The 15,268-nt window shown below is 36.2% G+C and overlaps 1 protein-coding gene across 2 annotated transcripts in view; it reads left to right on the forward strand.

Annotated features, from left to right (window-relative positions):
• Positions 1-15,268, forward strand: part of LOC145988691 (glutamate receptor ionotropic, kainate 2-like) — a 172,398-nt gene that overhangs the window by 104,475 nt on the left and 52,655 nt on the right. For both annotated transcript variants that reach the window (XM_083123769.1, XM_083123771.1), the window contains exons 8-9: positions 11,355-11,507; positions 12,390-12,608. In XM_083123769.1, coding sequence (XP_082979895.1) covers positions 11,355-11,507; positions 12,390-12,608 — 372 coding nt within the window. The remainder of the gene's footprint in view (positions 1-11,354; positions 11,508-12,389; positions 12,609-15,268) is intronic.

A 15,268-nucleotide genomic window follows, 5' to 3' on the forward strand; every position in this document is an offset into this window, starting at 1 on the left:
ACGCTACACAATATTGGAGTCTTGTCGAGCAAGCAGTTGAGAGTGTTGGAAAGGAGCAGGAGATTTTGGTATAAGTCCACTTATGCACATATAGGCTAATTGGGACTTGACCTGCAGTTCAAAGTGGGATCCGAACAACTATGTGTTTGATTACAAGGCAACAATGAAACCACTATGCCATCTGGGAGGCCATAGTATTGGAAAGGATGCCTTGAAACATGTGATGTTAAACTTCAGAAAAAAAGACTCCAATACTGCGTAGCATCACAAGGTGACCACTTGATATACTTAATTTTTTGTTAGTATCAGTTAGTGTGTGTGTGTGTGTGTGTGTTTGTGTTGTGTGAACAAGTGTAGAATTTATCCCATTTATATAATATGCTCTAGTGAAACATGTTCATTTCATTTCTGCTATATTAAAACCGTCAGCTAATTATGCTCATCCCTGTATCATTAGATTTCATCATGGTCCTTATGCTTCAAGAAGTTTTTTGTATTTAGATCTGTATGAAAATTAGGTATTCATAAACTATGGTATAAATTTCACTGCTCTACAATGAATTTGCTGTTTGGAAACTATGAACGTTTTCTTAATGAATTTGACATGGGAAATCCAACAATGAAGTTACTTTTGCTTGTATGTCATACCGTTTCCTGAAAAAAAAAAAGAAAAAAAAGGGGGGGTGCAAAATGCCATATACATGTATGTTTCCATAAAAGTGCCGACTCTAAAAGGGAGTTCTGAATGTCAATGATTTTGCTGTTTGGAAACTGTGAACGTTTTCTTAATGAATTTGACATCGGAAATCTGAAAATGAAGTTAGTTTTGCTGTATATATTATACAGTTTCCTCAAAAAGAGGGGGGAATTTCAATTGGGTCATGTGAAGCAAGAGAGCATAGTAGTGATATTATATCTGTTTGTGTGCTGTTGAAAGTTTTAATACTAATAACAAACGAGGCATTACATATCCTAACTTGCCACTGACTTTACGACCTGTACCACATGGCCCTGAAATTCTAGTGCCTGATCCACCACAACAACTACTGTATACAGACGCTTCATCCAGTAATGGTGAAAGCAATGACATGGAGTATGGCATAGAAGAGGGAACCGAACCCAAGATATTTACACAACCAGGAATTAACGATTTAGTTATAGACATGAACTTGCCTAAACAAACTGCCAAAGTGTTAGGTTCCTGTCTTAAAGAAAACAATTTATTGACTTCAGGGACATCATCATTTTTTAGACACCATGAACAGAAAATTCTGCAATTTTTTGTCTGCTGAAGATAATTTAGTGTATTGTAACAAAGTCAGAAATCTTATGATGAGTATTGTGCAGAGGAATGAGTTATTCATGGATTCGAACAAGCAAAGCTTGAAGGGTGTACTTCTTCACAACAGCAGTTGCGCAGTTTGTGCATTTAAAGGAAACTTATCAAAATATAAAAGTATTTTTTGGAATAAAATAAAATACTATGATATTCAATTGGCATTTAAAGATAAGATAAGATAAGATAAGATTTATTTCCATCCACTTGATCATATGAGTACAAATAGCACTATGATATGAGATAGGTCAATTACATGTGTAATTTTGAGTATAAAGGAATTAACACATACTTAAGCATATTAAAAGTATAAAGAGTATAAAATAAATATAAAATAAAATTACATGTATAATTTTGAGTACAAAGGAATTAACACATACCCTCGAATGTATGTTGGCCCCCTTCCCCAAAATGTACAAAATTTTCATTTCAATCAATTAAACAATATGACACTGCTACTACATTAGTTTAACGGTCACAAGACAGTCTGATATGATATGATATGATATGATTTATTTCCATCCACTTGATCTTATAAGTACAAATAGCACTATGATATGGGATAGGTTAATTACATGTATGATTTTGAGTACAAAGAAATTAACACATACTTATGCATATTAAAAAGTATAAAAGAGTATAGAATAACTTAAAAAATAGAAGAAAAATCAAAAGTTATGGCTATTAGTGAACATAAAAATGGAAGAAAATCAAAGGTTATGTCTATTAATGAAAAATATGATCTAAGTACTCCTCTGTGCTATAAAGCAAATACTTCATAAGCAAGCTTTTTACTGTTATTTTAAATTTGGTTGGATTATGATTCTTGAATTCCTCTGGCAGCTTGTTATAGAGTTTTACACCTTGAAATCCTAGACTACTATGTGTTTTGGATGTGCGGACAGTAGAAAGATGGAGGGAGTTATGCATACGAGTGTTCTACTTGTGTATGTCCAGATTTTTTGAGAAGATTTTAGAATTTGTATGAATAAAGTACAATGTTTCTAATATGTACAAACATGGAAGAGGTAATATTTGAAATTCATTGAAGATTTGTTTTGTTGGGTTTGAGAGGGATACATTCTTCATAATTTTTAATATGCGTTTTTGCCAAATAAAAAATTTCTGCATTTTGGATGAGCTGCCCCAGAAAGAGATACCATATGTAAGTACAGGTTGAATCTGTCCAAAATATACTGTCCTTAAATCATTCAAAGTTAAAACATTTCTCAAAATTCTCATCATGTAGCAGAACCTGCTTAACTTTTGAGTTAAATTAGTAATTTGCATGTCCCAAGATAGGTTTGTGTCTATCCATACTCCTAAGAATTTTATTGCATTGCATTCTTTGACGACTTAATTGTTAATAATTACATTTAAGTTTTTTATTTGTTTTGCTGGATTAAAATTTATTAGAACTGTTTTATTAACATTCAGGGAAAGCTTGTTGTTGTTTAGCCAGGTGTTTAATTGTGTTGTTGTTGAAATGGGATTCTTTTGAAGTTGCTCATATTCCAGGCTTTTTACTATGATATTTGTATCATCCGCAAAAAGTATTGTTTGAGACTCTGATAAGGTTTCTGGAAGATCATTTATGTAGAGTAAAAATAAAACTGGTCCTAGAATTGAGCCTTGCGGTACACCTGTATTGAGGAACAATTGGTCTGACTTGATTTTGTTAATATCTACATACTCACATCTGTCTTTTAAATAAGATGTGAACCATTTTTTTGCTAAACCTCTGATTCCATAATGGTCCATTTTATCTAGTAAAATGTCATGCTGAACCAAATCAAATGCTTTGGTAAAATCTAAAAATAATCCATGCACATGCATTTTTTTGTCTCTCGATTTTAGAGTGTTATTTGTAAATTCAAAAATAGCTTCTGATATTGACTTACTTTTTTGGTATCCAAATTGATGTTTGGATAAAATGTCATATTTTTTCTAAGAAAGTTACTAATCTATTTAGCATAATTTTCTCTATTACTTTAGAGAAGACCGATAAAAGAGAAATTGGCCTATAGTTTGAGCATTCTTCTTTGCTGCCTTTCTTGAATAATGGTCTCACTTTTGCTATTTTGTAGTCACTAGGAAAAATACCTGTTTCTAAAGATGTGTTGCAAATACTTACTAGTGGTTGTAAAATACTATTCGCACATTTTTTTAGTGGAGAACTTGAAAATTCATCTGGCCCTGATGAATACTTATTTTTTAAATTTATAATTACCTTCTCGACTTCTCCCTCAGTTACTGGTGTGAGAAACATAGTGTTTGTGTTTCTGGGACTGTTAAAATATGTTCTTAATCTAGGTGTAGAGATTACTGCATTTTTATTTACAGTATTGGGAATGTTCACAAAGTATGTATTAAAAATTTGTGCTACATCAAGCGGATTGCTTATTTTCTCTCCATCAGCCATTATTTCTATTTTTTCATTCACGTTCTTTCTTTTCTTACCAGTTTCATCATTAACAATTTCCCATAGTTTCTTTGATTTATTTGCAGATTTGCGTATTTTATATGCAATGGTCAATTTCTTAGCATTGTTTATTACCTTCCTGAGAATAATTACATATTTTTTGTAGTGATCTTTAAGTATGGGATTCTTGTTTTTCTGAATTTCTTTATATAATTTTATTTTTGTTTCACAGGATTTTTTTTATCCCTTTAGTTATCCAGGAAATTGATTTTGTTTGATTTAGGGGTTGTCTGTATGTTTTGTATGGAAATGCTACTTCAAAATTATATTTTACTGTCTTTGTGAATAAGCTTACTTTTGTATTTAAATTTTCCTCCATGAGCACATCAGTCCAGTTTTCTTTCTTTAAGGAATATACAAAGTTTATAACAATAATTAAAAATAAAAAGTGGGCGTTTACAGTTCGAACCAAGTCTTGGGTTATTTATAAGGCATGGATGTTCAATCGCATAAAGAGAAATTAAAATGTACGAACACAATTTGAATTAGATACGATTAGAAGATTACATTGCGTGAACGGTCACTGGTTCGGCCGATGGAAAAGGACGATGAAGTTCCTTGTTCATCAGTCTTCGTTTACAAGCCAAATGTTGTTTTTACATGTAGGAATCAAAAATTGAAAAATCAGAAATCAGAACACTGAAACATGTTACGATATAATATTTTAATACATCACTGTAGAAATACTTACAAACTCTGGTCGCTCACCTACGCAAGACAAAACACTCGCAGACCCATGATGCACCGGGTCAGAACAAGTTAGCAGCGCAGACCGCTGATGGTTGACGCTACCCGTAAAACGTTATACTCGAGCACCATTACCTAGTCAGTTAAAGTTTAAGTCTGAAAAATCACAAAGCTAGAAATCTAAACATGGTCCAGAGAAGATAAAACAGTTTCTCTCTAGCCTACAAAGGTGCTGAAACGAGACTCTTTAAGAATGTTCTAAAACTGTCTCTATGAAAAGTGAATACCGAACTGTGTAATCGAAGTGTGTCTCTCGAACTGTCTATTTCAACTTGCGTATGTCGAACTGTGTTTTCTAAGTCCTTACTTCGCCTTTTCTTTTCGTTCCCGGAAGAATTGTCCTTCACTCTATTGGTCGTTGAACTTTTAGCTCCGCCCTCACGTGGTCACTTCTGCATGTAAGGGCGAGAATCGTCACACACGGGGGTGGATAAGGGTGAGAATCACTTAGCGCAAAAACACAATAGCACCTTGTTCGAGAGCTGATCTCGAGAATGAAAAGCATCTGTTCTAATTAAATTTAATTGCTCACAGCTCAATTTATATCGCTCCCAACTCGGACACTTCGTTAAAGTTATGTCTTCCTTGGCTGCCAAAATCCCACTGAAGCGAAGAGATACGAAGAGTTCAAAATCTCATACTATTTACGCTTGTCACTTCGCTGTCACTGAGCCGAGCTGGCGGGCGGCGATCGTGGAAGTTATGCGTCTCGTTGGGACCGCCATGTGTAGGGCAATTGTCTCGATTCTCAGCCTGGCCACCTGCAAAGTCTCACGAGAACAGAGGTTCCTTGTTTAAAACGGGGAAGAAAGTCTTCTTGGGGGTTTTAAATTTTAAAATGTTCGAAGTTCCGTGATAGGCTCCATCTGGGCTTGAAATTATCTTGACGTGAGCCAGAGTATAGATGAATTTGTACGGGACAGATATGGGAGTTTATTGCCGGACACACTGTTTCCTTCACCTTGGAGTAGTGGTGGTGATATATGCGGGGCTTCATGGGAAAGAACGCTGGTTTCTCGAGGCAGCTGGGTTTCTTCTCAGAGAGCAGAAAAATAAGATCTTGGGGGAAAGCGTAGAAAGACCGATGGAGATTGGAAGTTGTAATTGGCACATCGGTTATAAGTTTCATATATTTTCCTTGGTGAATTTTCTTTTTTCTACAGTAGTGATATGTTTTGCAGTTTTTTCTATTATATTCTCTGGTATATGGACACTTATGAAAACTGCTTCATGATTGGACAAGGCTAAAGGTAAAATATTTGTGGAGTATTCAAAAAAATCTTGGTTAATTATTATTTGATCAATACATGTTTTACTTGTTGGTATTATCCTTGTTGGTGAATTTATTGTTCCAATCAAATTATGGGAGGTTAGAATTGTATTTAGTTCATTTTTTTTTCAGGACTGTGTTTTAAAAAATCTATGTTTATATTGCCCATCACTATAATGGGTCGTTTTTTATGTAGTAAAATGGACAACATTGTTTCTAATTTTTCAAAAAATGTGCCTAAATGTCCATCTGGTGTTCGGTATAAGCAAACTACTGTTGCTTCATTTTGTTGTAATTTTAAATTCACTACTGCGTGTTCAAAATTGAATTCTTCATTTAAATAATTAGTTTTTGTTATGTTTTCATATGGTATATTGCTTTTAACTAGTATGGCAGAACCACCTCGTTTGTTGTGTTTATGGCAATATGCGCTGGCTAAATTAAAATTTGGAATTTGTGTGGAAGAAAACTCTTCTTCTCGCAACCAATGTTCAGTGGCACAAATTATATGTGGGACTTCTGTGATGGATCCAAGAATCACATCCAGCTCATGGACCTTGTTCCTTAATGGCTGAAAATTTTGACTCGTTAACCTAAAAATATTTTTGTTTTCAGAGATAAGAAGTTGTTCATTTTTGTTTACATTAACTGTATGTACATCTACACTGGCATTCAGATTTTGTGAACTGATTACTTTGTCTGCAGATATTGGCCAAGTTTCACTAGTATTACGTGAATAGATAGATAACGTGCTTTGTGTAAATGGTAATGATAATGATAATGATGACTGAGTCAGTTTCTGTACTGACTCAGACATTATGAGTTTCCCTGATTACTTGCAATACTTATAGCTATGGACTGACACAAATTTCTTTTTCCGTTTACATTATAATGTAAGCCATGCATGGTGAAATTTTCTCTGTTGTTATTTGCTTTTATTACCTTTGCATGGTCTATTTCATTGATGAGGTTTTCACTTTGTCTATTTGTCATCTTAATCTCCTTGTTTACTATTGACCATTCTGGGAGGTCATGTCTTACAGGAATTTGGATTACATGCACATTTGTGTTCTTCAGGATGGCAAGTTTTGTTTTTAGTTCCTGCAAATACACCTCTGATTCATTGTACGCCATGTCATTTGTACCACCAATTATCACAATATTATCCTCCTTAGTAAAGTCTGAACATAGTTTCTTACAATCATGTAAAACATATTTTAGTTTTGCACTTGGTTTTACAATGTCACTTACCTCACAGTTCGGCAGATACTCAGATAAAAGATTTGAGCAATTTCTTCCATGACTGTCACTTAATATCAGTACTTCGGGTTTTACATTCTTTGTTTTCTTATTTGCTTTCATTTTCTTTCCTTCTCCCAGTCCATTGATCATGTTTTGTTGTTGCTTGAGATTGCATTTCTCTTTGAAAATTCCGGAGATGCAGTTTTTATCCTGATCTTGGTCTTGACATACACTGGACTTATTCTGTAGTTCGCACCCCAAGTTAACATTTCCTTTTTCGTTTTCTTGATCTTGAAGTACACTGAACATATTTTGTAAATTGCGCCACAAATTGACGTTTTGTTCTTCGTTTTTATGACATTGTTTCTTTCCACTGCTCAAAACTTCACTCCAAGTCTTGGTTTTTCCATTATCCGCATCTAGTACTTGCACTTTTTTCTTCAGTAGCTCATTTTCCTTCTTTGCATTGGTAACATCACTATGCAACAGTTGAATAATTTCCTTCAATGATAACACTTCACATTCAAGATCCGTAATTTTTCCCCTCAGTTTTTCATCTGTATTTTCCGATCTTGTTTCCTCGAAGTTTTCTTCAATTTTCTTGTTAGAAGATGTTGCTGATTGGTTGGCGCATTTTTGTACTCTGTCCGTAGACTGGCACAAATATTGTTTACCACACTGAATGTTATTATTTTCACTTAGTAGGGTATCTCTTGTGAGAGTGATACACTGTTGTCCATTTTCATCATTTTCTTTTGGCAGAATAGTGTTTTGAATGTTTTCCCCACTTGGCTCGAATTTTCCTTTACTGGTGCCGATGTTTCTCAATTTCAGTCTAGCTTGCTTCTTCTCTGTGTTGTTTATTAGTATTTCGCAACTAGCGCATAGTATTTGGTTACTGTGGTAAGATTTTTTACACTTTGAACATAAACTGTAAGGATTAGGTTGTGTTTTTGTAATCAGATTCTTAACGGTGGATGCCATCTTATTATCGACGTAGGTGTCCACACGATTTTATCTAAATTCCTTGTTAATGTTTGACTTTTGCACTTCAAAATATTTACCTGAGTTCCTTAGGTGCTCATAGTAGTTGATTAATGTAAAATACACGTCCTAGTAAATTTTTAATCACCTAAAAGTCATTCCAAATAAGTGACCATCTTTAACTGATGAAGAAGACACGTCGATTTTTTTTTCTATGAACATGGAGATGAGCCTTTAATAAATGCTGATTAGAATAGAACATTTTAATGATATGATAAATAACATCAAATCAAATTTAGGAGCCAGGTTTGATGAGTTCACCCAGTACATCCAGGCCTTTGTCTTTGTGTTCGATGTGTCTGAGAACAATGATCAAAGAAACACAGTTAAAACATTGCCTTGTTTGAAAAAAAAATTGTGTTTAGGTGGTATGGACTATTTGATGAATTATGGGACATGAATCGAAATGACAAGAAGTGTTTTAATGTATTGTGAGGTGAAAACTTTGTGAGGTGTGTCCGAAAGAGGTCTGCGATGAAAAAATTTTTTCAACTTGAATGGCTCATTCGTATGTATTCTTTGGTGCTGATTATGGGAAAAATAGTAAAAACATTCCATCACGTACCATTTTTGCGCAAAACGCAATTTTTGGATTTGATACCTCACATATCGCCTTATGTGGCAAGTACTTGTAATAAGCAGTTAGTAGCATCTTTCGTAACTTAAAATAAGCTGTTCCTCATAACTTTAAATTTATACTATTGAGACAAGGGTATATGAGTCAATAACCTACTGTCAAACATCCACTTTTCCCCTGAGGGCAGGTTTTCCCCAATGTGTCATCCAAAAATCCCCATTCAACCACTCCTCCACTGTGCTCCATGGATCATTCTGTTCCTTGCCTCCGACCCCTGCAGTTCGTTTTGCTTGTGTGTGTTTCGGTGAACAAGGTTTTTTTTTTTTTTTTTTTTAAGTGTTTGGTTGTTTTCTTTTAAGAAGAAACGAAATGACTGTTAGAGGTTGCAAGAATTCTCCTGACAGCTTTCGCTATGTTCGTGGCGAGTTTATTGTAAAAAAAAAACAGCAAAGAAACATTACAGACTATGTCAAGAAAGTTTGCTTTGCTTATTTCGGAGTAAGACTGGGAGACCAAGATAAAACGTGGGCTCCTCATAAGGTTTTCTGTTTGTCTGTGGAGGATTTTCGGCAGTTCCGAATCTTTTCATTTTGGTGTGCCTATGGTTTCAAGAGAGCCCCATAATCATAGTAATGACTGTTATTTTTCCTCTTGCAACATACAAGGGTTCAATCTGAAAAATAGGAAGGAAATCTTATATGCAAACCTACCCTCTGCAATGTGTCCAGTGCCCCATGGACCCGAGATTCCGGTTCCTTCACCTCCAGAAACTCTAGAAACCCTGGCAGATTCTGAGGGCGAGTGTGAAGACTCAGGTGATGATTTCCTCGACAATACTACCTCCAGTGAGCCTCAACTCTCCACCCAAATGGAGTTAAACGACTTGGTCAGATATTTGGGCCTATCCAAAGAGTCAGCAGAGCTCCTTGGCTCCAGATTGAAGCAAAACAAATTGTTATTCCCCGGAACTTCATTCTACTGGTATAGAAACAGAAAAAGATTTTGTCTCATTTTTTTCTCAATACTGAGAACTTGTTTACTGTCATGACATCCCCGGTCTTATTTCCATGTTCAACATTCAGTATAACTCAGACCAATGGAGGCTCTTCATTGACTCATCCATGAGAAGTCTCAAGGTGGTTCTTCTGCACAATGGAAACAAATATGCGTCAGTACCAGTAGGGCACTCTGTACACTTGAAGGAACGGTATGAAAATTTGGACCTGGTTCTGAAAATCAACTACAACGACCACGGATGGATCATATCTGGAGACTTGAAAGTGCTAAGCTTGTTGCTTTGACAGCAAGGAGGCTATACAAAATATCCCTGCTTCCTGTGTGAGTGGGACAGTCATGACAGGGCCCAACATTGTACCAAGATGGAATGGCTGGAAAGAAAATGCCTTGTTCCCGGAACCAAAAATGTTCAACATGAATGCTTGGTGAACCCGAAAACAGTACTGCTTCCTCCTCTTCATATTAAACTTGGACTGATGAAGCAGTTTGTAAAGGCTTTAGATAAGGAGGGAGAGTGCTTTAAATGCTTGGTAAAGAGGTTTCCTGGACTGTCCGAAGCTAAAGTGAAGGAAGGAGTTTTTGTCGGTCCGGATATTCGCAGGCTCATGAAAGATGAACCCTTCGTTTCCACAATGAAGGACAGTGAGAAGGCAGCGTGGACTGCATTTAAGGATGTGGTCACGAAGTTCCTAGGGAACCAGAAAGATCCCAACTTCAAAGGCATAGAACATAACATGCTGACACAATATAAAAATTTAGGGTGCTCCATGAGTTTGAAAGTGCACTTCTTGGCATCTCACCTAGACTACTTCCCGGAAAACTTTGGTGCTGTTAGCGAAGAACAGGGTGAAAGGTTTAAACCAGAAGGTGGAACAACAGTATCAGGGCAGCTGGAGCATCATCATGATGGTGGACTACTGCTGGACGCTTCAAAGGGACCTGTTGCAGATGACTTACAAAAGGAAAAGCTCTCGAAGAAGCTTTGAAGGTATGAACAAACGGTATTACAAGGACTTGTAGCAACTCGATAAGTGACTGAAACTCAAACTTTGCAGGTATAATGCTGGATATTTTATTTTGTATGTCAATTAAATATGGTCAAAATGCACGTTTTTTTTTCAATTTTTCTTAATTTTTAACTTCATTTTGTGAAAAATCCTTACATGATGGAGAAAAACGGGGATAATTTTCCTATTCAGTGCACCTAAAAACATTGAAATCAGTTATTGTGTTTAAGACAATTTTCAAAAAGTCTCAAAATGCAGGCCTATCATTCTAACTGCTCCAGTAGCCATTCCATCTGCTGAAAGAAGCTTTTCCAGGTTGAAGTTAATAAAAACCTACCTCCAAACGACAAGCAAACGATGGCACAAGAATTATCAGTCCTGGCAATGTTATCCATAGAAAATGACATTACCTGAACTCTGGACTATTCAGAAGTCATGAGAGAATTCAGCTCCAGGAAAAGCAGGGAAAGACATTTTTAGGGCGAGAGACCCCATTCTTCCCTTCAACCCTAAAAAAGTCAAGAATGTTTCTTACTTAACATTAATAATAAGAAAATGAAAAATGAAAACAACTTTTTCTGCCCACTTAAAACTTTTTTCTCTCATTCTCTCTTTTTTGCTCTTTCTTTCAGACTGAAACAGCCCTGATGTATGATGCAGTTTACCTCTTTGCTAAGGCATTGCATGACTTGGATAGCAGCAAGCCTATAGATGTTGTGGCCATGAGCTGTGATGGGTCAAGTGCTTGGAATGATGGATATAGTCTTATCAACTACATGAAAATAGTAAGATGAATTTGTTAAACTATTTAGTTACAAATGGATTCAGTTGGCATCAAGATACTTTCAGGTTTTGCATGTCGATAACATTCATTTTGAAATTCTAACATAGGTTTCATGTACTCATGATAAAACTCTTGTACATATGTACCTTCCGTCAGAATTTAAGTATAAACAGCCAGACTTTGTGGCCATGAAAACTGATGAAATGTAAATATTACTATGTGGGAAGATCAGCTGGCACAGCATTACAATTGCAAAATCCCCCCACTCCCCTTTTTAAAATTTTACTTTGTGTCAGCCTGTTGGGCTCCCAGTTCATTCATTTCTGAGGTGGCCATGCTAGCACACTGGCATACACTACAGGGAGTGGGGCGAATGGGACTACAGGCCCTCACAAAATTTTGAGAAATTCAAAATTTTTACAAGAATGCAGTAAAGAACTTGAAAAACTAAAGTGTTAAATGCAAACTCTCATTCAAATGACAGCGATTACATTTTTTTTAGCACCCTTTAAGATGAAGGTTAAGAATGGTAATTATGATATATTATATAGTGTATCCTGCTACCCTCTATGTAATATCTTGGTGAATGGAGAAATAATCCAGGGTTGATATAAGCGTTTTGATGTATCAGTAATTTTCTCGAATTCACCATATCTATAAATAGCCTTTAATTTAGTGCAAAATTCTGCCTCTTATTATTCTTTCATATCTAAATGCTTAATTCACATGCTTGGTTGTATAAAGTTCATTCTTTTTCAAAGTAAACCCTTTTCAATCACCTAGTTTCATACATTAAGTAATGAGGTTGTTAACCACACATATTCCTCAAGGAGCATTTGTGATTTATATTGAATGGATTTTTTTTTTTTTGTTTCTCTGGTAGGTTAAAATGGATGGTCTAACTGGTCCAATTATGCTTGACAACAATGGATACAGGATCGATTTTACTTTGGAACTGGTGGAATTGTATAAAGAAAACTTCAGGAAGATAGGAGAATGGCAACCACAAATAGGTGTAACCCTTACAAGAACATACAATGACACTTTGGTGGAGATTGGCGAGAATTTGCAGGGCAAAATTTTGAATGTTCTGTCGTTACCTGTAAGTTCAAAATTAGATCAGAAGATGTTCATAACTTTAAATGTTAGTGTGATATGCATATGTCATTTACATATTGTGAGTTTTCTTTCATCTTTGCTTGTTCAACAACATAAAATTACTTCCATATCAGTTTTAAAATAATGATGTTCCAAGTCACATATCGTTTTAAAAACAACAAATAGTCCTATCCCTAGGTATGGTTCTGTAGGAAAGTTTGAGTATAGAGAATTTTTTATTTTTTCACCAATGGTTAGTAGGTGTCTTAAGAAGTAATTTTGACTTGGATGGAGATCCGCCACCTGGTACATTTTCCTGCTATGACATCATCAAAGATGGCATCCACTCGATCACAAAACTGCTCATATCTCTGTTAATACTTGACCGATTTTGATGTAAATTCCGTCGGTATGCTGTAATTTCCATTTAGAAGGTGAATGAAAATGATTAGTAAACGTTTTGTCTTTTGTGAATTGTTTTTCTAGTTTTCTTTCGCATAAAAAGACCCATACATACTTTCACTTAATATACATTGCAATATATGCAAAAATACTGATGAATTTGTTTTTAAGTCCACGTTATGCACAGAAACGTTCATCGGGACTGAACCTACAGTTCAAAGTGGGATCCGAACCACCATATGGGTCCACTGGGTCTCGAACTAAGGACCCCTTGATTAATAGGCAACAATTCTATGATTTGGTTTATTTTACTTCACTCTTATGCCCCTTTTGGCAAATCACGAAAGTGAGGAAGAATGGCGATATGATGATGTTGATGAGAAGAACTCTAAAACAACACCCATGCTCAAATCAGGATTCAAATCCAGGACCCCTAGAATTGTAGTGCACTCTGCTAAACTTTACCATTGTGCTAATAATCACAATACAATGAATAAAGTGGTTTTAAACTACTATTAAAATTAATATTTACCAAGAGTGATTATATCGCAATTTCAGATTTTATCTCATGTGGATTTTTACAAGCTGAATCCGTCACCTGACACTGCCTGTATTCTTCCCATGAGGATACCGCCAAAATATGAGTTCATCTAACTATTTGAAAAAGGGTCATCTTCTGCAGGTTTAAGAGTTCTTTCCATTTCCTCCCAGACAGGTGATACTCCAGAGTTCTCCAAATATAAATTGGCCACTGTGCTGGATGGACAAGCGTACACTCTACTTTCACCAGGGCATCTACATCAGCGACATAGAGCACCTTCAAGATGGAATAAAACAGCTGCCTTTCAGACAGAATGGATACACTGAAGGCATCATCAACAAGACACTAGAGTGAGTCATGAACAAGAAGGACAACCGGCAAACAAACCTGGACCCCCCTGATAACCAAGAAGACAAGAAGATAGCCACCATCCCATACACTGGAAACTTCTCTGCAGTCATCACCCACATTCTTTCAAAGCATAACATTAAGATGATCCACAAACTGCCACCGAAAGTCAGAAGCTGACTTCGAAATCCTAAAGACAACCTAGGACAGAAGACACCCAGTGGTACAGCCTACCTACATTGTACAAATGGGGAGGACAATCAAACAGCATTGCATAGAACACAACAGCTACATCAAGAATTTTCATAACGAAAAATTAGGGTTACCAGAACATTCCATCCAGGAGGCCCATAGAATTGACTTCACAACTACCAAGTCAACCAATTACTGGGGCCGAATCATCAAAGAAGCAATAGTCATCCTTGGGTAAAAGGAAAACCTGAAGAGGGACACGAGACTGGAACTGGACCCAGCCTGGTTAGTGATAGTCGACTGGGAGCACAGACATCAGAGAGACGGCACCTGATAATCCCACCACGTGCATCTGGCTGGCCCCCGTGGCGGAATGGTTAGCACATCGCACTACGATGCCAGGGATCCCGGGTTCGAATCCTGACCTGGGCATGGATGTTTGTGAGTTTCCATTCATCAATTTCATCATGTCATCACTCATACCCATCTTCGAAAATTAGTCAAAAGTAGCACAAAAAGTGAAGTAAAATAAATCAAATCAAATCAAACCGCGTGCAATGGACCATTTCCACACCAGATACATATAACCTTAACCTGACAAAATAAAAAAAACTACAAACTCATACAATGAGGACAGTTAGATATCGGTTACTCCAGCATAACCATTACCAGTGGATAGTTAGAAATTGGTTAGTTCATCGAACTCTCCAGTCTAACTATTGCCTATTTTGGGGGGAGCAGGAAAAGGTTTATGGCAGCCAGGGCTTGCTCCGAGTTGATACCTTCCTGGAGATGAGGCCTGCTTGAAAAGGTTTATAAAGTTCTCTGCACTTCAATCCCTGAAGATCTGATTTCCAGATAGGCTTCTGAGTTTTCAAGCCTATCCGGAAAACAAATAGTTGATATCTCGAGCAAACCTATTATATCAGACACTGAAGATTTGCCACCTACAAACAGAAGTGCTAGGAAACATTTGCTGAGATCTTATTTTGCCACATATATTTAGCGACACTGTATTGAGATGATGTGGTTGGTCACATAGACCCTTGTGGATTTGTTTTTCAACTGATAGAAGATGGTTATGTTCCAGAACGAACTTAACTACTTTGTTGAGGTGAATAATTGTTAAAAATGTGCTAGATCTTCATGCATTTGTAGGGAACATTAATTAACCTGTTGCT

This window comes from Lepisma saccharinum, chromosome 6 (assembly GCF_977018435.1).
Source record: "Lepisma saccharinum chromosome 6, izLepSacc3.1, whole genome shotgun sequence".
NCBI lineage: Eukaryota > Metazoa > Arthropoda > Insecta > Zygentoma > Lepismatidae > Lepisma > Lepisma saccharinum.